The 24,058-nt window shown below is 38.7% G+C and overlaps 2 protein-coding genes across 6 annotated transcripts in view; one reads left to right on the forward strand and one right to left on the reverse strand.

The window, feature by feature from the left end:
• Positions 1–11,182: 11,182 nt before the first annotated feature.
• LOC308506000 (adenosine 5'-monophosphoramidase HINT1-like) lies at positions 11,183–11,554 on the reverse strand (the record flags this gene model as incomplete). The annotated part of the gene is made up of 1 exon (XM_081068842.1): positions 11,183–11,554. One exon carries the CDS (start codon positions 11,552–11,554, stop codon positions 11,183–11,185), a length of 372 nt encoding a protein of 123 aa, XP_080924968.1.
• A 4,868-nt stretch (positions 11,555–16,422) lies between these two features.
• Positions 16,423–24,058, forward strand: part of USP34 (ubiquitin specific peptidase 34) — a 214,361-nt gene continuing 206,725 nt past the window's right edge. For 3 of the 5 annotated variants that reach the window (XM_081069152.1, XM_081069155.1, XM_081069156.1), the window contains exon 1: positions 16,577–17,026. In XM_081069152.1, the coding sequence (XP_080925278.1) occupies positions 16,984–17,026 (43 nt within the window). In that variant the 5' untranslated portion in view covers positions 16,577–16,983. Of the gene's footprint in view, positions 17,027–24,058 lie in introns of all 5 variants that reach the window. The other 2 variants (XM_081069154.1, XM_081069153.1) reach the window with 2 other exon arrangements.

The following is a 24,058-nucleotide window of genomic DNA, read 5'->3' on the forward strand; positions in this document are numbered from 1 at the left end:
GACATTTTTATAAACAAATGTCTCAAAGTTTTTTTTTTTGGCTTCATGTAACAAAATATGTAACAGCGACATAGTTTATTTCATGTGAATGTCAGTGAAGTCCAGAGTATTAATGGATATAGGACTTGTGAAGGGCAGCTTTATATCACTCAGGTTCTGGCAATTTAGGAATTTTTTTCTATTCCCAACACCTGGATTATACCCCAAGGTCTAATAAGGCTGTAGGAATTTAAGTTATACATCTGCATTCTAGAAAGGGTGGAAAAAAGCTTCCCTTTGTAAGACTTGAAACTCTCAGAAACTCAGAAGACTTCTAAGTGCATTTCCATTGCTCCATCCAACAAGAGAAAATCTGAAGGCTGGATGCACTTCTGCTCTGAATAAAAGTAACACTACTAGAGGAAGAGGGAGTGAATTGAAACTAGAGGTCTTAACTACAAGTTCAATAAAAATGAAAATAAGGACTAAGGCAGTTGATTATATGGAAAAAGTAGAAAGTCTCCCGTAAGTATTCAAGTGCTGAATTGCCTTTGTCATTCACAATTGGAAAAAATCCATCTATACAAGGTGGCAGGTAAAACCATTTACTCTATGTGTTACTAATTGTCGTTTTTATTTTCAAAATTAGTAAATGAAATGCTAAGACTAATACCCAGACTTCACTAATGAAACTTTAAAACCTAAATAGAGGAAAAATTAGAGGTTAAGGGGAAAAGGCCATGTCTAAGAGGGGAAAGTACATGGAAAAGTTATTTCCATTGTGGAGAGGTCTTGGGAAAATGTGGTTGTCGAAATTTCCAGAGTCCTTAAGCTGACATTTCTAATTGACCTAATGCCCAAATAGTACCACTGCTCTCACCTCTGTTAGGACATCCAAGGAAATACTTGTTCCCCAAAGTTTGCTACTAAAGTAGGCTTTTTCTTTTCCTAACAGTAGTGTTTGCTCTACTTTCAAGATTTTTTTGTCTTCTCACTCAGAATATTTCTTTGGAGCCTAATAATGAGTCAATAGGCACTTAGTTAAGTTTCTCTTCTATTACCCTTTTAGAACAAGACCAAAACTTTATGCAAACAGGAATATACTGTTTGTTTTGGGGTTTTTTTGTACTCCAAGTAGGACATAAGAGATCCAGCCTGAACATAATTCTCTGTACTTACTACCTTAACTGAAATCCCTGACCCAGATCCTTTCCCAACAACAGGAAAAACTCGAGGCCTCTGGTCTCGATATACTAAGAGCAGATATACAAAATGAGGTCAAACTTATTCAATATGTACAATCAGTTCAGAGTAAAAAATATGTTTCACCTATTTGTGATTCATCCAGCTCTTAGACACAGAAGTGTACTTCCCCAACTTATTTTCAAGACTCTTATAATGGCCCACAAGAAATCCTTTGGATCTTGAGTTCACCTGAAGTCTGGGTCTTCATCTCCATCAAGGACACTTTAACAGGTGAAACCATCATCATGAGCTTTGAAGATGGCCTACCTGCCCTTTAGGTTGCCTTAAGCATCACAAATTGTATTTTTAAGAAAGACTCTCAGAGCAGAAATAATTAGCCTATAGGAAGAAAATTTTCTGCTGATAGTGCAACCAGTCCATGAGTGAGCTGTCAAGAGGCTACAACATTAATGATAGAAGAGACCATACAACAACTAAGATTCATCCGTGCATAACTACAAAAAAGAAACAACCTAATATATTTTAGTAGCTAGATGGCTCCTCCAGGATACTCATTTTTAGTCAGTAATCTTTGTTCATTGGGGTGCTGTGTAGTAAATTGCCCTTCATAACATTTACACGTTTTTGTACCCCATAGAACCTTAGCTAACTAGTTACATTGGTTTTGCTGGACTGAGCTCTGCTTTGTCTCCTAAAGTTAATCTTTGTGCTTCCTGACAGCCAAGGTAAAGAAAAAAGGGCTCTCTTAAAAACTTTTTTTTTTTTTTTTAACCAGGGACTTCATTTTTAACTCTTAGCAATGTAAGTTCTAACTGTAAAGTTTGTGTACCCACAAGGGGCAAGTAGCCCAATGTAAAGACTGTTAGTCTTCAACATCCATCATGATTAAGGCCACACCTATTACCTTTTCAAGTATGTCTTGCACTTAGAATTTAACGTGACGCTCATGAAGCTCTTTCCAAGGTCCTTCAGGGATTTGGCTATGTGTGATACAGTAAAATCAGACCGGGTCTTAGATTAATTTTTGCTCCAAAAGACGCATCAGAGCTGATTGTCCGTCTAGGTCTTATTTTCGGGAAAACGGTAGTATGTGTGGTATCTGTCAATGTCAATATTTAAAATTTGTGATTGTTATGATTTCTCATTCTAAGTAAGTATTCACTTTTGTACATAATTTTATATTTGCTATTTTGTATTTTTCCCTAAAATGGTCACCCTAATTGTGTAAGCTTTGAATAGCACAGAACGTGGATTCACGCCGACTCGCACCATTTTGTATTTATTTGTTTTCCTGTAGTCCCAATGTTACTTTGGGATTGGGGTTACTCTACCGAAAATAGGAAAATGAAATATACTTGTGCATTCTAGGAGCTGTCATTCTCCTGTCTTTCCCTTCTTGGTTCTTAGAACTAAAAGCTAGATCTTCAGGCTTCTGGCAGAAGTCTGCAAAAATCTTTGGGAATCTGACTAGCTCAAGAGGAAGGAACTACTAAAAGTACTGGCAGAAATTCTCCAACTAAATTGGTCAGACCACACTACTGTCCACTGTGAAGATCACAGTAGACAAACCCCACTCAGGCACAGCCTTCCAGTCAATTTTTTTTTATTCTCGCACTTTAAATATCAATGGCCAACTGAGGATTACCAGGCCTCTGAGGGCAGCCTCAATATGAAAGATAAAACAGAAAGCAACTTGAAGAAAACACCATGCACAGGCAAGAAAACATCACCAATACTCGCAGAGAACTTAAGAGAAGCTATTGCAACCAAGAAATAAGAATACTATATTAGAGGTAAATTTAGAGAACCAAAAAGAACTTGCAAATTAAAGAATAGCAGAAATAAATTAAGAGATGAAGGATACGTTGAAGAAATCTTCCCAAATAGAGTAAAAAGACGAAAGGATGGAAAGTAGGAAGGAAACAAGAAAAAATGAAAGGAACACTTAAAAGTTTTATGAATTCCAAATAGCATCAAAAGAACATGGAGGGAAGGGGAAAAATCAAAGGATTCAAGAAAACTTCCTAGACATCTGTTTTCCAATTGAACGGGCCCACCAAATACTCATCCCATTCTATGAAAATAGGCCCCAACAATGTATGGTGTACAATTTCAGAAGCCTGGGACAAAACAGTAAAAAACTACACTTCCAGGGAGAAAAACAAGTCACATAAAAGGATCCAAAATCAGAATGGACTTCTCAATAATTAACACTGGAAAGTCTTCAAAATTTGGAAAAAAATGATTTCCAGTAGAATTCTTTACTCAACATTCGATCCAATATGAATAATAGAATACTGACATACTCAGATATTCAAGATCTAAATAATTTTTCTCCCATACTTTCTCAAAAACAACCGGAAGGTATACTCCACCAAAACAAGGGAATAAATGAGATACAGGGTGTAGAAAACACCAGACAGTGGCACAAAGGTATGCCCCACAGGACGATGGTGAAGAGAAATCCCCAAATGACCAGCTGAGTAGCAAGGTATAGAGGGCAGTCTGTCTAGATCTAGGAGGGACTTTCTTAGATCATTTATCATATTACAGCATAGATCTTTTGACATCATGTTTATTACTATTTCAAAATTACCGTATTAACTTCTCCAGTGATAGATTTTATTTAATGCATTAATAAACAATTAATGCATAGTAAATGTATACTATTTGTATACATTTAGTATACATTTGTAAATGTATACTATTGTAAATGTATACAATAGTAAATGTATTACTATTATATCACAAATATCTTAAAAATCTTTTTATAACTTTGTTTCAATATGTTTGATTTTTTAAAATAACTTTACATATTTTCTCAGGAGTCCAAAGGCTTCAGCCAATGCCAAAGAGGTTCATGGCATAAAAACAATTAAGAACCCCTGCACCAGGAGGACCTCAGGGGTCTCCAGTTATTCTCTAGAATAAAGGATAAGAGTGGCATGTCCTGATGGCTAGTGAAAACCCTCAATGGTGGTAAGTAAAGCCAAGAATGGAATTATCCCACAGGAATATGGAAGGTTGGTGGGGAAAGGTGAGGAAGTAGAGTAGAAGAGAGGGAATGCAGAGAATTATTAGTGTATAGATTCTTGACATTAAAAAAAATCAATTGTACTGTCCTGAATAGATAATACATTCATGATGCAAAATTTAGAAGGCAGATAGGATATAGTGGAAAGGAATTTTCCTCTCTACCTCAATCCCTCTGCTATATTTCCTGTCCTTGAAGAAAACCAGTGTTACTAGTTGTAAATACTACCACAGATTCTCTGTGCACATACCAGCAAACATGTAGATATGTTTTCCTTTGCCTTTTATTTGATAAAATAGTGGTATATGGTACATACTGTTTTGCAGCTTACTCACTGAACAATATATCTTAGAGATGTTTTCACATTAGTATATAGAAGTTCCTGTTTATTTGGAAGTAATAGCTGTATAGTTTCCGACTGTATAAATGTGTCCTAATTTAGTTCCTCAATGATGACCATGTAGGTTGTCTCCAGTCTTTTGCTTTAATGAACTGTGCCACAATAAATGTGTATACGTGTCACTTCACACATGTTGGAATGATTCTGTTGGATAAATCCCTAGGAGTGGAATTGCTGGGTCAAGGAATATATGCATTTGTAATCTTGATATTGACATTGCTTTCCATAAATGTTGAACCAGTTTACACTCCAGTGTGAGAGTGCTTATTTCCCTACACTCTGATAAGGTGTATTCTCAAACTTATAGCTTTGTCAATATGATAGGTGAAAAATGGTATCTTAGTGTGATTTCTTAGTATGCGTGGGGTTGAGAATGGTATTAAATGTTTCAAAGCAATTTGTGTTTACTTTTCTGTTGAATATATCTTTCACTATTTTTTTTTTACTGAGCTGTTGATCTGTTTCTTACTGATTTGTAGGAGCTCTTTACAAAAATTAGTTCTTAATCTGAGATACGATTTATAAACATTTTCCCTTTCTCTTCTGACTTTACATATACCATATATATACAAAGGGTGCCAAAAAATGTATGCACATTTTAAGAAAGGAAAAACCTGTATTAAAGTTGTAATAGTAAACATATATCATACCGATAACAAAAGATGAATACAAGTCACATTTGACTTCTGCAATTATAAGAGGTGCTCAAAGTGGTCACCATCAGCGTCCAGACACTTCTGATTACGGTGAACTACTGCTTGAGCAACACTGACCAAAGTGTCCACTTGTAGACAATTTTTTGGTACCGTTGATAGTTTAAAAGCAGGGAATAAAAATTAATAAAAATTGGGAAAATATTTGGACCTTATGGGCAGCCTGTGGTGCAAGAGCTGAAAAAGTAGTTTGGAAATTGAATCAAGCTTTGTATATTTAGTTTCATAGAAATTATAAAATTGGAGTAAACCTTTGAAAAATGAAATTTGCTTAAGATTTGGCTGTCATAAACAATATTCTAACATGTCAAAATTTTGGGCTATACAAGTTATTAAAGCTGACAGATTAATCCAATAATTGATAAAAATGATTATATATATAAAACTAAAGAAACAATGAAAGGTAAGTGGAAAATATAAAAATGAAGAAATATGCACTATAAAATAAAACAAAGATTCAATTCTAAGAGAAAAATTATCCAAGAAATTATATGAACGTATGTTTGTTGTTTGATCTTTAAAGTGAAATGAAAAATACAATGGACTTTCAAGTTTTTTCAACATTGAATCCTAAATCTTGGCCAGATTATAATTATAATGTTCTGTGTAATGACGATGAACAAAAATTAATAATATTATGCCAAGTAATTAACTGTGGGATTCCAAATAATGATTTTATGACTTAATTGATAGAAGTATGAAACATATACAAATTTCATTATTTTAAAGGTTAGAGATTTTTCTTTTTTAAAAAGTTTTTAAAGTCATGTTTATTGAAGTATAATTTACATTCAGTAAATGTAAATTAGTAAAACTCACTCCAGATTTGACCAATGCACAATCATCACCATAATCAAGATGAAGAACAGTTTCTCAAAATTCCCTTGTGCCTCCGGGCGGCTGGGTGACTCAGTTGATTAGAGCGTGAGCTCTCAGCACCAAGGTTTCCCGTTCAATTCCCACATGGGATGGTAGGCTATGCCCCCTGCAACTAAAGACTGAAAACAGTAATTGGATTTGGAGCTGAGCTGTGCCCTCCAACGATTAGATTGAAGGACAGCAACTTGGAGTTGATGGGCCCCAGAAAAACACACAGTTCCCCAATATGCCCCAATTAAAAAAAATTAAAATCACCTTTGTCAATTAAAGCATAGTTGACAAAGTTGTCTTTTAAGATAGTTGTAGAACAGCTGGTTTAGTTACTCTTTCAAGCTGCAGGCAAGGGCTGGATGGTAGAAAAACTTTAAATAATAGAATTGAATTCTATGGAAATTCTCTATGGGGAAGATACATGTTCTTGCAGATATTTGACCCCTTCTCAAAATTTATTCCTACCACCATGAAAAGGACAAAGAAAGCAAAAACTTCTTTGTGTATATCAGTCATCATATGTTCAAATACACCTTATCTATGTGAAAAGCTTCTTTAAGAATCATAATTTCTGTTTCAAGCACCAGCCCTGAAGTTTGTCAGCATCTTGAACTGGACTGAATCGAGTTGCACACGATGGTCAAAAAGAAGGTTAGAAATTCTTTTTTTTTTTTTTAAGGATTTTATTGGGGAAGGGAAACAGGACTTTATTGGGGAACAGTGTGTATTTCCAGGACTTTTTCCAAGTCAAGTTGTTGTCCTTTCAATCTTAGTTGTGGCGGGCGCATCTCAGCTCCAGGTCCGGTTGCCGTTGTTAGTTGCAGGGGGCACAGCCCACCATCCCTTGAGGGGAGTCGAGGAGTTGAACCGGCAGCCTTGTGGTTGAGAGCCCACTGGCCCATGTGGGAATCGAAGCAGCAGCCTTCGGCGTTAGGAGCATGGAGCTTCAACCGTCTGAGGCACCGGGCCAGCTCCAGTAATGTTTATAATATTTTTTTTTTTTATGTTTTTAGGGAATAAAAAGGAATATATTTTATTTATTAATTTTGAGTAGAATTCCTGACTTCCATAAAGATTGTATCTTTTTCCTCTTTTTTCTTTACAAGCAATTTATGGGAATGCCTGTTTCTCTTTTTAAAAGTGTTGGCTTTTTGTTGACTGGAATGATTTGAGAATTTTTCAAGGACAGAAGTGAGTCTAATAAAGAATATAGATTACCTTACTTTCATTGAGTGCTGTGGGGACAGAACCCCAGAAAGCAGTTTCCAGGCTCTCGGCCTCACATAGAAAGGTGCTGGCTCAGGTAGTAAATGGCCATCAACTATGATTGGATGGCCATCAGCTGTGGCTAGTTGGCCGTCAGCTGTAACCAGTGAGCCATTGGCCACTAATACAACTGCCGTGGCTACGCTAGCAGAGAGAATGGGGGCTAGCAAGAAGATGGTGGCTGAGCTAGCAAGAGCGGATTGCAGCTAGCACGGCGGAGTGCAGTTCACAGATTGCAGAGAAGTGGAGAGCAGGTTGCAGATAGTGTGGCTCCTGCTTCCTGTTCCTCCAGCCCAGCTACCAGCGAGAATATATTGGTTTGACTCCCCTATCTATGGCTCCGTGGGTGTTCCTTTTTGGCCTCACCATATCCTGCGTTCTTATGTGGGGAGCGGGAGCTGAGACCCCGCCGGACGCCCCGCACGACAAGTGCTTTATTCATTTGACTCTGCTGCAAATAAAACATATTTTTTAAATAGTGTGTTTTCATCTTTCATATGCTTCTTTGCTATTATTTCAATTTGGGTGGGACCTTTTTAATCTATTGATATCTAATAGTGTACACACATCAGAAGTGAGCTCATAGTGTCATGTTATTTCTTAAATTTCTCTAATGGACTGCCTGCAAGTTGCCGTCATTCTCTGAAACCCACATTAAGGGAGATGGGCAATTTGGGGGTAATTTATACAGCATTGTCCTTATAATATTTCAAAGGAATATAATTTCCAAGCACTCATTAGAAATTCCTCTCTACTATACTCTAAAATGGTATTTTACAGCAAATATATTTTAAATTTCTTTGTGTTAATACTGTGAAAATCAGGTGCATACCATAGGAATTCCATATAGCTCAACCACATACCATCTGTGTGAGTTGGGGCAAGTTCAAGTTATTCAATTTGTGTCAGTGTCCGAAAATGTAAAATGTAACACGTGGGTTGGTGGTGTTGTAGTTGTAGCAGACCACTATGATAGCATTAGGAACCCCTGAGATTCCTGAGGAGGTGAAGTTCAGGAAAATGCTTGGTGGGTGAATGTTTTCAATTCTACAAATGCTTATAGTCTGCTTGTTGTGTATTGGGTCCTGTTAGTTGCTGCAGTTGCAATGATGAGTAATAACCTGCTATAACATTTAATCCTCAAGAACCCTGTCAAATGCTGTCATCCCTGTTTTACAGATGATGGAATCTGGGCAGGTCCGGTTTTCATTTGCCTGTGGTGACAGAATTAAGGAGTGACAGAGCAGGTAGGATGCAAATCCAGGCATTTTTGCCCCACGCATACTTTCCACCATTGTTAGGTAGGCATAATACAGTTTAATGGAGGAGGACTGGGAGGTGTGAACATCTAGCAGGAATACAAATACAGGCTTATAATAGTGCTTTTATGTCAGAGGAAAAATTCTGTCTGAAAGTAATGGCATTAAGCTTGTAAGAATGATCTATTCCTTAACCTTAGCAGTACAATTTAAAACAATGAGCTTGCATTTCACACAAACACTAAAAAGGTCTGATAAGACCAAGGGAAGAAACAGGAAATCTCATGCTTGCTTCTGAGAGTATAAACTAGTGTGTCCACTTTGGAGAGAAATTTAGCAAGATCTAGAATAAAGTTGAAGAGGTATTATATCCTCAATTCAGCAATTCCAATTCTAGCGGTATATTCCTGAGATTCTTTTACACACATATCCAAGAAGACTGTACAAGAATGTTTGTTGCACCATTGTTTCTAGCAGCAAAAACTGGAAATAAACTAAATGTCCAACAGGAGAATGGACAAATTGTGATATAGTTGTATATGGGGATATCATGCATTAATTAAAATGAATGGACTAAAAAAAAAAAATGGACTAAATTGCATCAATCAATAAGGATACATTTAAAAAATACGATTAGTGGGCCGGCCTGGTGCCTCAGGCGGTTAGAGCTGTGTGCTCCTAACACCTAAGTCTGCTGGTTCGATTCCCACATGGGCCAGTGGGCTCTCAACCACAAGGTTGCCGGTTGGACTCCTCGAGTCTTGCAAGGGATGGTGGGCTGCGCCCCCTGCAACTAGCAACGGCAACTGGACCTGGAGCTGAGCTGCGCCCTCCACAACTAAGATTGAAGGGACAACAACTTGACTTGGAAAAGTCTCGGAAGTACACACTGTTCCCCAATAAAGTCCTGTTCCCCTTCCCCAATAAAATCTTTAAAAAAAAAAAAGCTGAGTAAAAATAAAAAATTGCAAAATATGTATAGCATACCATTTATATAAAGTTTGAAAAAATGCCAAATTGTGCTATGTTTTTAATTAATACAATCCTTTATATTAATATAATAGCAGGCCAAATTTAGATATGAGATTACTTGGAAGAGCTACCGTTTATTGAGCACTTTCAATATGCTAAATAAGTTTTTTTGCATGTAATATCTCACTTAATTCTAAGACATGAATTCTGTTATTTTCCCCATTTTACATTTTCGGACACTGACACAAATTGAATAACTTTAACTTGCCCCTACTATAAGTGGTCTTCAGCTTTCTGTAATCAGGTTTTAGTGTTCAGAATTCTATATCCCATGACCTCCAGGTGCTAAATCTAATAATTTGTAGACCTCATTTTAGTTGCCTTTTCAGCATACAACAATTGTCATCTTCATCCATTTTGACTTCTTTTTCCTTGGCTTAAATGGTACCAAAAATCCCTCCCCACTCTCCTACCTTATCTTTAAACTTAGGGCATCTTCTCTTCCACTACCCCAATTTTATATGTCGAGTCCCTCAAGATTCTGTTTTTGGTTCTTTTTACTGTACAGTATTCCCTTTCCCTGTATAATCTCATAGCTTCATTTACCGTTTGTGGCTGATAATGTAAGTAAACTCAATACCTACTGCCATAGAGGCTGGATTTCCAAGCTTTCCTTGAGGCTTAAAAGTGGCCATGTGACAGAGTTCTGGGTAATGAGGCCAAAAGTAGTTAGCTGTAGGGCTTTCTGGAAGTTTTTCCTATTCTGAGGACAGCTGAAGGAATTGATTCTTCATGTGTGGAACTTGTCGTAATGCTGAACACAATTATCTTTCCTCCCACAAAGCAAAGAACTAGCATACTAACGATTATTTTAATTATTTACATTTCCAGTCCAGAACTTACTTCTGAGTTTTAGATTCAAACAACTGCCAGCTCAACAACTCTTTGGTTGTCTCTCAGGCACCTCAAGATGAGCACTTCTAAAATAGTATGTCATTATTGACCCCATTTCCCTCTAGTCCTCCTTTAAGTAATACCCATGTTGGTGAATGGTACCACTATTTAACCAGTCGTACAAATCACAAATCTGGAGACAGTCCTGATGCCATTTTCTCTTTTAACCACATCCATCAATCAATGTCTTTTCACCTCTACAATATTTAGAATGGACTCTTTTCTCCCTTTCTTTCCTATTACCCTAGTCCAAGCCATCATCATCTCTCTGGATTAGTATTAATAACCGTCAGTTGTCTCTATCTCCAATCCATTCTCTACAGATTAGCTAAGACTATCTTAAAATCTGTGTTGCTTCCACATTTCAATTGCTTTTTTTTTTTTCCAGACCATGCAACAATGTCATTTATTATGTATGGATTTTTCAAATGATTTCCTCAATCTGTCCATACACAGGGAAAAATAAGTGTACTGTTTTACATATTAGAACTTGCGAAACTGATCATTGCCTAACAAGGGAAAATTATCCCTAAAACATGCTTAACCCGGAGGCCAGTTCGTGGAGATGGACATGATAGACAGACTGTCCCCCATCTGAGCCTTCATTTACCACCATTCGATAACCCTTCTTCAGGCCCAGATCAGCAGCACATTTCTTGCCAACAATCATTAAATGTCCAAGAAGACTTTCATCATCATCTTCCGCTACAGAAATCTGGGATATATGCTTCTTGGGTATTACCAGAAAATGTGTTGGTGCTTGAGGGGAAATGTCATGAAAAGCAAGACACTGGTCATCCTCAAAAATGATTTTGGCTGGGATTTCCTTGCGAATGATCTTGCCGAAGATCCTGTTGCCACCAGGCCGGGCGGCCTGAGCCTTAGCGATTTCATCTGCCATCGCTGCCTCCCTCCCGCGCGGCCTTTCAATTGCTTTTTGGATCTAGGCCAAAATCTTAGCAAGATTTGCAGTGTTCTGCAAAGTTTGAGATGGGCCTTCTCCCAAAACCACATTCTAGTTAGACTTCTGTTCCTAGAAATAACCAAGCAGTTTTATCTCTCAGGGGTTTTGTATATGCTGTCCCTTATATCTGCATGCTACTTAGTTTTCTATTGCTGCTGTAACAAATTACCACAAATTTAGTGGCTTAAAACTAAATTTAAGCATTATTTTACAGTTCTATAAATCAGCAGTTCAGTATGGGTCTGACTGGGTTAAATCAAGGTGTCAGCAGTTCTCCCTTTCTGAAGGTTGAAGGGGAGAATTTGTTTCCTTATCTTTTACAGCTTCTGGAGGCCACCTACATTTCTTGGCTCTTGGCTCCGTCTTCAACGCCAAAGCCAGGATTGTTGCACCTCTCTGATCATTCTTGTGTAGTCATAGCTCCCTCTGTACAAAATTGAGAAATGTTCTCTATTTTAAAGCTGCATTTAATTAGTTGAGCCCACATGAATAATCTAAAATCTCGTCATTTGAAAGTCCTTACCGGTGAAGTCCCTTTTGCCATGTAAGATAACCATATTCAGATAATGTGGATTAGAACATGGACATCTTTGAGAGTAGGAGGTATAATCTTCTGCCTACCACACTATTTTAAATAACTGCATTGGGCTATAAAAACTCCAATAGTGACTAGGGTTTCCTTTTGTTAGATCACCAAAACGTCAAGTAGGCAGCTAGCATTGATCCAGCTGCTCAACAATGCCACCGGGGACTTAAGCCTTTCTCTCTCCCTTCTTTCAATACCTTGGCTGTTGCTTATAGGCTTATCATTTCAGGACCGACTACTGCTTTTCCAGATATCACATCTGTATCCAAGGCAGATAGAAGAGGGAAGGGCAGTGTACCAGATGTAGCCAATGCTCTACCCCTAGTTATCACTTCCGTGCAGTGGCTAGTCTTCCAACTGTTAGCACCCGTTTTTTTTTTTTTCCCCCTATGCCTGAGGGTTTTCTCTGGCTGCTTGAGAAGCCTGCTTTGCTATATCCTGCTGGGGGAGTTATTCCTCCCCCAGCAATACTCAATGACTCAAGAGTAGATGTAAATGCCTAGATTCCTTGTCCCTTAGGTAGGATGATTTTAAGGCACGTTTAATAGGTTTCTAGTTTCCTAATGGGATTAGGTTCCAGTTACCTTCGAGTAAAGGGCTTCATAATGAATCCTTTATTGGCTACCTCCCTCCCTCCCATTTCTTGCTCACCTCTCCACTATCCTACCAGTGTTTCTTGGGATGTAAACTATTTGCATATGTCTTTGTTTCACGACCTGCTTTGGGGAGAATCTAAACCAAGACAGGCAATCATCACCTTTTCTTCTTGTCTTTAAAGCAGATAGTTGGTGCTTTAAGGTTAATTTACAACTAGGACGTGACAAGCTGTGTGGAGGTTGGAGTGGGAAAAAGAAAAACTTAGGTCAGTATCCTTGAGTCACTGTACTGGCCCTGGACTGTCTACTGTCTGTTACAAAAGAAAAACAAGCCCTATTTGTTTAAGCCATTATTAATTGAAAAAAAATTTTTTTAACCTGCAGTCCAGCATGTCCCTGATACAAATAAACATAGAAATAATTATAGAGAGTACAATAAACGCTAGGAAGGAAATAAACAGAGTACTGTGATTGACTATTAGAGGGGAGGGGACTTATTTTTTGAGATGTTTAAGTTGAAACCTTTAGGATAAGAAGTTGGCCATTTCAAAACTAGTGAGCAAGTCCTAGGAAGTAACATTCACCAGGACCCAGAGCAGGAAGGTTTTTAGAAACTAGACCTGTGTGGTTGGAATGTAACAATAGTATTAAAAACTGGGGAGAGAGGTTGCGGGAAGGCCCAAGTAGAGTTTATTCTAATTGCAACAGGAAATATTGAAGGGTTTTAAGCAGGGAAGTGATAGAAGCCAATTTATAGTTTTTAAATAATCACTCTGGCAATTTAAGAACCAAACAACTTGCTGGGCGATGTGGAGAATAAAATAGCATACCTGCCTTTCTATCATGGCTGTAAGTTCCACAAAACACTGATGAGTGTGGGTATGATGGAGAGGAGTAAATTCTGCAATAACTCTGGCCTCTGATATTGACACCAAACTATAACCCCAAAATCCAGACAAAAATCCTATGGTTCAATAATAGCAACCAGAATGCTAAGCGCAAATGATTTCCATGGCAATATTAATTTTCCAAAGTTGTTTATGTGGGGCTGGTTTCTAGGCAAGTACCTAGAAATATACTAAACTTGAGAATTTGAAATTTCATAGAGTGCATAATTTGTCAAAGCATAATTCTACCACTAGATGGTGACATGTATACAAAATATTGAAAAGTCATCCTTATCAATGTTATGCATGGTGATGCTGATTACAGGTTTTTAAAATTAGATTTACAAGAATTTAGGAGATATTTTATCAGAGATTCTGCTCCATTTGTTTAGAATGCACACCTTTCAAGTTCATTAAGAGGTCTCTGTTGAGACATTTACCAGCTTAGCACAGGATAGTGAAGTCAAATTAGGAGGCAAGCAACCTTGTTTTTATTGGCTTCTCTGCTTTTATTAACAAGCAGGTGAAGTAGATAAAGGGTTGGTAAACTATAGCCCATAGGCCAAATCTGGCTAGTTATATGTTTTTGTATAACCTATGGGGCTAAGAATAATTTTTACATTTCTAAATGGTTGAAAAAAATGAAAAGGAAAATAGCATTTTGTGATACATGAAAATATAAATTTTAAATTCGCGTATATAAAGAAAAATTTTATCGGAACACAGCCGCACTTACTCAGTATGTACTTCCTATAGCTGCTTTTCCTGCTGGCAGAGTCAAATAATTGTGATAATAGATTTGGAATGCTTATAAAACCTAAAATATTTATTATCTGGCTCTTTACAGAAGCTCGTTTATCCCTCAAGTGATGGCTGAAGAGCACTGCTCATTTATGACAATAATTCTCTACATTCTCAAAGCACTTTAAGCCAAGCTTCATTTTCACGTACTTTTTAAAGAATAAAAACACAAAAAACTAGGAAGCAACTGTTAAAAAGATATTTCTTTAATGATCGGATTATGTAGTAGTAGTCGTCTTATTTTCAAGAACTGTTATGGGCCCTCTGTGGTCTTAGAAGCATAGTTGACAGATACTTATAAATAATTATCGAAAGAATACTGTATCAGAAATGTGTTTGGGTTGAAAATGAAAATCTATGAGTTAAGGAAAAAGGTATTTTCCTCACATAAGCAGTCTGGGGATAGACAGCTGCTCAAGGATGCATCGGGGACCCACCACCCACACCTTATTCTGTATTATCAACTTTATGGTTGGCTTTTTATCGTTTGTACTTTCATTGTTAAAAAACCAAAATGGATGCTGTATTACTTTGTGTGTATCAAGAACACGTTTCAGGCAGAAAGAGGGGTCAGGGGGCACGACCGCTCAATCTGTCCTTTTTTATTAGGAATGGACAATTCTTTCCAAAAGGCCCACGCGGCATGTTTCTCCTTCCATATAGCCAACCCATGATTGGTTTTTAATCAGTAACATATATTCCTTAGGGCTTTCCCTCCCGAGACCAAGTCTCTCAGCTGCCACCTGAAAAACAAACACAAAACCAGGGGTTTGGCAAGTTTCCTGACGGTTGGTAAGAGGGGTGGTGGGACGGCATGCTGGGTGGGCCCTGTCTGCCACAGGATCCAGCGTCTGCAGCAACTCGCGTTTTGGGGGGAAGATGGGCAGGGAAGGTGTCAGAGTGGCTCTACGGCTTGTACGGATACCACGCTCCCACGGAGCCACTTACAACAGGCTGGACAGAAACTTTACGGCATAAATTCACGCGGCAGAAAGGCAAAGAATATCGATCTCTCGATGGTTCTGGAAAGGAGAGATGGTGGGACACAGCTCCTACAAAACCTACATTAGAATTACTTAACAGCTGCTCTGGTTAGAGTTCCAAAACTATCATGTACACGACCTTTGGGACTTTTAGTCACATCTCGATTTAAACATATTGGATATAGAAATCAAGGAGGAAGTGCTGCTGCTGAGGAAAAATTTCCCAAAGCTAACTAGTTGTTAATACCAAGCTTCAGCTGTATCCCCTTTCCTTCACCTGCTCTTCATTCTCCACTTCCTTTTAAATTTTAAATTGCTCTTCGCTGAGAAGCATCATAGGGCACTTCAGGTGAAAAGGTGAAGATGGGCAATTCGTGAGGGGCCTTCTTGCGTAAAAAGGGGATGCCTCCGCCATTTCTACCAACGTCAAGGTGTTCTGCTGCTCGAGGCCGGCTGAGCCTCACAGAATGGAAGGTAGCGAGGACCACGGATGCAGGTTAAGCAGGCCCTGGGCTGTTCCATTCTCACAAAGTCCGACGCGGGCAGGGCTGTGTGCGCGAACCTGGGTGGCGGCGTCAGCCCAGCTCCCCCTTAAACCCCAGCCTCCCCCACCCCAACGTCCTGAGCTCAGGCGAGGGGATAATGGGAGAAATCAGCACCCATTCCGCTTCGTGGGCCCGGAGGAAAAATGGCAGAGCGCAGGGGCGGGGGACAGGGTGGCGCGAGTGACCCAGCGTTTGCTGGGCCCGGGAGCCGGCGGAATGGGCCTCCACGGGCGACGCCGCGCAATCGCGACCCGCTTGCTGCCTCCGCCATCTTCTACTCACCCGGACTCCCCCCCGCGGCCGCGCTGGCTCCGCGTTTCCCTTCCGGCCGCTGACAGAGATCCGGGCTGGGCGGGGTGGGCGAGCGCGCGGAGGGGGTGGACCGAGGGCGGGGAGGCCGGACGGAAGAGGAAAGGGAGGGCGGCGAGGTGGCCGCGGCGGGGTGTGGAGAGTGCGGCGTGTGAGCGGAGCGCGAGGTGGGAGGGCGGGAGGCGAAGAGAGGGCGGGAGGCGGAGGAATGAGAGCGCGAGGCGCTTGTCGTCCGCTCCTTCGCCTGGACGGAAAGAGCCGAGTGCAGCCCGAACGCTCTATTAAAATGGCGGCGGCGTCGGCGGTGGCCGCAGCGTCTGGTCGGTGAAGTGACTCTGCTGCTTCTCTCCCCACCCGCCCCCTCCCTCCCTCTCCCCTCCCCCTGCCCTTCCCCCCCTTCCCAGCCGCCGGCGCCTCCGCGCCCCTCCGGCCTGCGCACCTCCCCTCGCCCCCCTTCGCTCCCCCGCCCGCTCCGGGGACCGCCGGCCCCCTCCCCCATTCTCCTGCTCCCCGCCCCGTCCCCGCCGCCGCCCGCCCTCGTCGCCTCCCCGCCCAGCCGGCCGGCCGGCCCCCTCCTCCGCCTCTCTCCCCTCCCCCCCGCCGGTCGGGATCAGTCAGTGCGATCCGAAGCGGGGGAGGGGGGGGGCGGCGGCCGAACGATGTGCGAGAACTGCGCAGACCTGGTGGAGGTGTTAAATGAAAGTAAGTAGCCGTGGCGGCGGCCTATCGGGGTGCACGGTTTGGGGTCCCCCGCGCCGCTCCCCGGGCTGTCGCCGCCTGAGGGAGGCGACGGCCGAGCCGGGCGGCGTGCGGGCCTAGCGCCATGGGAAGGTGAGCGGTGCTGCGGCCGCCTCGCCGCCTCGGGCCCAGCCCGGCCCGGTTACCTGAGCGCCCGAGAGGGGGCCGCCGCGGAGCTGCGGCGAGGCCGGGCCTGAGCGGTCTCAGGGCTCGGAAAGTTTCCTTATTACAGGTGTCAATTAACGAAGGCACTAATGAACCTTCGCCTCCGTTTCCTATCAGGAAGGTGAGCGGAGGCGTGGGGTCCGAGCGCCAGGCTTTCCTCCGCAGTCCGTACCCTTCGACCCTCCCACCGCCCTCTGATTTTCAACGTGCTGCCCGAGGCCTCTCTTACCTGCTAATTTTCATTAAACTCCTGGGAGGAGGGTGGTGGTTTTCCCCTCCCTTGGGGGTGTGTGGGTGTATTAAACCCTTCTGCCAGCCCTGAAATAGCTGAAAATGAACTGTGGTAGTGATGTTTGGACCTTTCATACATATTTAAAAAAACTAGTTAATGATGTTTCTTAGTATACGATTCGTTGTTTTAATGGTGAATTCTGTGAAGGAGAGTACTGTGGTGCAGATAACCATCCCGCGATAGTCATGGCCTTTCTCCTGGAAGGAAAGCCCTTATTCCTTATACTTTTGATTATTAAAGAGCGTACGTTGATCTTTTCTGGTCAAATTCTTTTATTTTATTCCCGATCCTTATAAGATGTATTTTAAAGAAACAAGATATAAGTTAAGTACTTTTGGGCCTAAAGGCCTAGTTGGACCAGGTGAATTAGATTACATACAAAAACTTGATCGTAAATGAGCATTTTCTCAACAAACAGCGGGCCTGGGTTTTGGATTTGTTCTGTTGCGATATTTTGAAAGACTTCCAAACTACCTATTTTTCTAATAACGATTCTTTAAAACAATTGATTTAGAAAATGCATCATATTGTGTTTGAATTTTACTTTAATGACCAAAGGCAATAATAAAAGTACTGGAACAGTACTCAGTTGGTTTTCAACTGAGTATTTACTTCGTGACAGGTGGAAGCAGGGTTTTGCACATATTTAAACTATACAATATTTATGCCAGTGTAAATTTTCCTAGAATATTAAAGTTATTTGCATTTGTTTTGAGTTAACTTTTATTTTTGGTGCAAGTGGTTTATGATATGCTCATAAACATAAGTCCTTAGTACTTAGTTCAGTAATCTGTATTTTATATTTTAGGTGTAAGTTGTGTGATTATGGCTTTTTTTTCTGAAATTGGAAAACGAATAGCTTTGCTATCTAACGTAAGGAAAAACTGCTTTTAATAATTTTGTTCGTGTTTTAAAATTATTTTAAACTTAATGAGGAAAATTAATTTTAAAATAGTATCTCAAGAAACTAAAGTTTGTTAATTAAAGGTTCTATTGAAGATTATTTGGGAAGCCCCTAGAACTTTGTTTAGAAGCACTCAAAAATGCAATGGAGTTATGGATAGTTAGAAATAATGGAGAACTGAAGTAGAATTTAGATTTTATTACCTTTAACTAAATAGTTAGTTGAACCAGGTTCACAAAATCTGGCCCTGCAGACCCTCTAAGAAACCTGTTTTAGTGAACAAAAAAGGATTTTTCTACCTGTGTATAAGCCAGTAATCTCTCAAAATACTTAATACTTTAATTCTTAATATTTCCTTTAAGACTCAGTTAAAAAATTTGCCTTCTAAACACAATCTCACAATGATGCTTCCTTTTTTTTTAATTACTTAAGCAATTTTATTTGTACATTATACCAAGCTATTACAAGTTGCTTTTTTTCCCTCTGTAGTTATTTAAAAATTGTTTTCGCAATTCCTTGGTGTAATTCCTGTATCCCATACATAAGACACTTAAGTTTTTTGAGAGCAGAGAGTATTACTGTATATCTCATTATACTAACATTTATCCATGACCAGATAGGAGTGTGATGATTGGAACTTGATAAAACTTATTGAATTTAATTGAAATAGGCTATATGTCTTGTAATCTGGCTCACAATAGTGATCTATTAAGTCTTTCATTCCCGCCCCCAATGGGTTATGCAAAGATGAGCATCAATTCATCCTAAATTAGAAATTCAGAGTTAAAGTACCAAATGATGTGTTCAGAATTCATCTCTCAATATAATTCCGCATAACAGTTTAACCAAGAGAAGAAATAAAATTACATTTTTGGTGGTGTGTTTCAAGTCGATGTTGAGAAAGAATTATTTTAAAAAAATACCTCAAACCTATTTTCAAAACTACAATCACTGACCAAACTTAAAGAAGTCTGCCTGGACACACCAGGAAATGTGTAATCTAAAAACTTTGTGTTTAAATGTAAGGGTAGATAGGTGGGCAGTATAGCTTTATATTTGACATGCACAGAGGTTTTGATAGGGTAAGGACTTCATATGAATTGTTTATTTTAAAATCTGGCAGAATGTAATGTAGTTAAGATAAAAATTGGTAGCAAAAAGATGTAAATAGCTTCCTTTTGTCAACAGTTTTTGATGAATTAGTATTACCAGTTATACTTCTAGTCCTGCTGAGAATCAAGCTGTAAACTGTCACCATGGAAACACACACACATATACAGATACAGTTTTGCCTGCAGGTAAAAGGCCCGTTCAAGACTGCGTGGAAGCAGGCTAAGGACCCCAAAATAAGGACTCCCTCATCCCCTTTTTTAATGTGGTCTGGAAGATATCCTAAAACTTCAAATTACGTTTCAAAATATCATTTAGCTTTAGTATTAGAATAAGCATTCTCAACAATATTAACATATTTGACTTTCCATTTTACTTTCAATGCTTTGTGTTTTTTTTTTTTAATGGTTTGTTTTTAATAAAGGATTTTAATAAGCATTTTAAAAGTTTGGAATGTATTGAGTGAATTTTGCTGCTGTCAGTTTGTAGGTTTGCATTCAGTTTAGGCGATATTTTAAGTTTATATTCCTGTGCTTGTTCTGTTGAGTTTGTATGTTTGCTGCTTTTATAGCTACTTTTGTGAACCAGTTTACTAAGTCCCAGCTATTTCTAGATGTTGATGAGAAGTTGGAGGCCTGAAGTTATTCTTTGGGCCATCACCATAGTTAGCTCACTAGTATACAATTGAGGTCATTATTTGCTTTTGTAAGGTGAATTTCTCAGAGTAGAGTGAAAATGGCTTTAAACATATATTAATCTTTTAAATCATTTGTTATGTTGGGGATTTTATTCTGTGTATTAGGTGAATTAGTTTAACAAATTAATTAAAATGAACAATTCATTTGTCCTCCCTAACTTTCTGAGATAGGCAGGAGAAAGATAATGGCTTCTCCATTTTAAAGGTGAAGAAATTGAACCTTAGAAAAGCTAAGTGGTTTGCTAAAGATCACCTGTGACCTGCTTAGTAGTCATATCTAAGCTAGAACTCAAGATACTCTGGTATTAGTATTTGTAGAATAAAATTCTATTTTCATTTTATTTTTAAAGCAGAATACTTCTCGAGCAGTTTGTGTTGGGTACTTTATCAGTTCTTTGAGGTAGGTACTCTGGCACCCTTTTTGGATAAGAACCAAGGCTTAGTTTATCTAATTTGTGGAGAATCATATGACTATACAGTGGAGCGAGGATTGGAACAGGACTTAATTCCAGATCAGGCTAAAAGCCCATACTCTTAACAGTTATGTTATGCTATGTAAAGTTAATGCTGATCTATTCAAGTGAAGGACATTGAGTATACTGTTTGATTGTCAAAATAAAAAAATCACGTATTTTTATGTATTTTTACAAATTATGGCATAATTCCATAGTAATTGTAGTAGGAATTTATAGTGGTAAATGTAGGTGAGTGGGAATCTATCTTAATGTTGTTTGTCGGCAGTGGGCCCTTTAACAAAAGACATTACTGGGGAGTTTCAGATAAGTACACAGGCACTAAATAATTAAATCATTAGTTACATAATATTTTTCGGTAGACATTTAATTCTAAAATTTGAACTGATTCTTAAAATTGGAAATCTGATTTTACTACAATATAAAGTCCCTAGTAGGGTTTTTATTTGGTGAATTAACCTTGCTAAGTATATATCCTCTTAAACCAATTAATATTTGAAATACTGTTTTTCAGAGATAATAGTATTCATAATTTCAATTCAAATATCTTTATAAAGTAACTTAGAAACCATAAAGCACTACAAATGATTATTAATAGCAAGGCTATCTGCATTCATTGTCAATAACTTGATAACTAGCTTTAGCCTTTATTTATGAAATATGTTAATGTTCCATATGTTTAGTAATGATAGTGTATATATATCTACCAGTATTTTTTATTTATCAATAAGAATTTTTATATTTTCAGAAAGATAGATACTTTTCAGTGACTTGACCAAGGTGTGAGAGACCCTACATAGCTAAATGGGTTGGGCTACCTTTCTTGTTTTCACTTTAATTTTTTCCTAATTGTAAAGGTTTCATATGCTCATTGTAGACATATTGAAAACTATTCAAGTTTAAAGCACCCATGATATTGCCATCCACTGATGATTGCTGTTGAATATTTTTCTATCTTAGTTTTTGGTACACATTTATATTTTTAAAATTGAGAATGAGGTACATGTAGTTGTTGTGTAGATATTACTAGTTGTAATACCTAGTTGTTTCACCTAACATTACAGGTATGTTCGATCATTTCCCTTATTAACTTCTTGAAAACATTTTTTTGTCTGTATATTTCTATGTTGTGTATAATTTAATATTTCCCTATTGCATCTTTGTTTCCAGTTTTCCCATATTATAAATACTGCTGCAAATGAGCATTCTAGTATATAAATCTCTTAATCACATCATTGGTTCTTTAAGGTAGATTCCTAGAAGTGATTACTGTGTCAAAATGTGAACACATTTCTGTTTATATTACCAGTTGCTTTCCAGAAAGGGTATACTGATTTCCATTCTTTTAGCAGTGTCTGTACAACTTGGGCACTCACATTTGTGCTGAATATTATCCTTAAAAAAGTGTTATTTTGGCAAAAAAGTTAATAGCCAATTACTAGTAAGTTTAAACACTTACATTTTTATCTCATTTGTGCTGAATATTATCCTTAAAAAAGTGTCATTTTGGCAAAGAAGCTTAATAACCAATTACTAGTAAGTTTAAACACTATTTTATCGGCTATTTGCATTTCTTCTCGAATACAGTGCTTGTGTTCTTTTCCCACTTTTTCGTTTTAATGTTTTGTGTTATTTGTAAGAGCTATTCACTTACTAAATATATCAATCCTTGGTCCTGTTTACCATGTACATTTTTTCCTGCTTTTTGTTTGCTTTTTCATTTTGGTATTTTTAATTACCGGTTTTTAAGAAATGTTTTATATTGTGCAGCTTCTACATAGTTGCCTGCCTAAAACACAATATGTGATTATCATATTACCTGCTTAAACCGTCATAGCTCTTCATTGTTTGAAGAATAAAGTCCTAACTTTTTAGCTTAGCATATATATATATATATATATATATATATATATATATATATATATCATAGCATAGTTTGGCCCAAATTCATCTTTCGAGCCTCACTTTTCACTTTTTTTGTGTGTGAATCCTTCTTAAATCTTTTTCAGTCTGTCTTAAAAAAATGGCTTATACTTGTTAGAATACATACTTTTGTTATACTCGTACTTCTTCTTTTTTAAAAAAATTAACATCAGCCTTCCTTGCTGGGTGGTGAATTCCTTAAAGTCAGGAGCCATGTTTTATTTCTTCTTCTTTTCGCAGTCCTAATACAGTGCCTGGTAGAGAGTCTGTGCTTAGTAAACATTTTACTTAATGAAAAGTTACCTTAAGAAGAATGTGATTGCTTAGGTAAATCAGCGTTCTTAGGCCTAGTCAGTAGTGATTTAGATAGTTTCTGGATAGAGTATGCTATAGCTGTAGATTATATCATCTATACTGCTTTTTATTATTCATAAACCAGTAGGTATACTTATAAAAAATACCCAACCTAACCAACAATGTTCTAAATTAACAGGCAATGCAAAAAGGCAAATAATTAGTTCTGTTTCTATATAGGAGATGAGATTTGGGTCTATGGGATGCAATTTAGCTAAATTATTATTATTATTATTTTTTTTTTTTTAAAGAATGACTGTTTTTTTTTAAAGATTTTATTAGGGAAGGGGAACCGGACTTTATTGGGGAACAGTGTGTACTTCTAGGCCTTTTTTCCAAGTCAAGTTTTTATCCTTTCAGTCTTAGTTGTAGAGGGTGCAGCTCAGCTCCAGGTCCAGTTGCCTTTGCTAGTTGCAGGGGGCGGAGCCCACCATCCCTTGGGGGACTCCAGCAGTTGAACTGGCAACCTTGTTGTTGAGAGCCCACTGGCCCATGTGGGAATCGAACCAGCAGCCTTCGGAGTTAGGAGCATGGAGCTCTAACCGCCTGAGCCACCAGGCCGGCCCCAAATTATTTTTATTTAGGGCTTTATATACCAGGAAAATAATTGGGCTTTTTACCTTTTAATGTGATTAACACCTGTTAATGTTATTTTTCTCTCAAATTACATAGAAATTAAAAAACGGTCTCCTAACGTAGGTTACTCAGTTGATTGCGAATTGATAATAGTATACGCCTGGCCTCTTCTAGCACTTTCCTTACTGTAGTAGAAAACAGATTTCTCTTCCTGCCCTGGCCATAACCTCTACTAGAGAACTTAATCTTGCTTACATCCCCTGGAAGAGACTATCCCTAGCCATTGCTGCTTAGATTCCAGATGTGCTCCTCACCTCATGAATTGGTGGGGCTGTTGTTAATCAGTCAGATTTTTCCTGTCAGATGTTTGAAGTAAAGACCCAGGTAACTGGAGCAGCTGAACTAGAGTGAGTGCTTTGGCAAGCTGATGTGAGGGAACAGAAACGTCAAGCAAGTGGGGGGAAGCTGTTTGCAGAAGAGAATTGGGGCAAATTTGTGGAAA

This window comes from Rhinolophus hipposideros (assembly GCF_964194185.1).
Source record: "Rhinolophus hipposideros genome assembly, chromosome: 12".
Lineage (NCBI taxonomy): Eukaryota > Metazoa > Chordata > Mammalia > Chiroptera > Rhinolophidae > Rhinolophus > Rhinolophus hipposideros.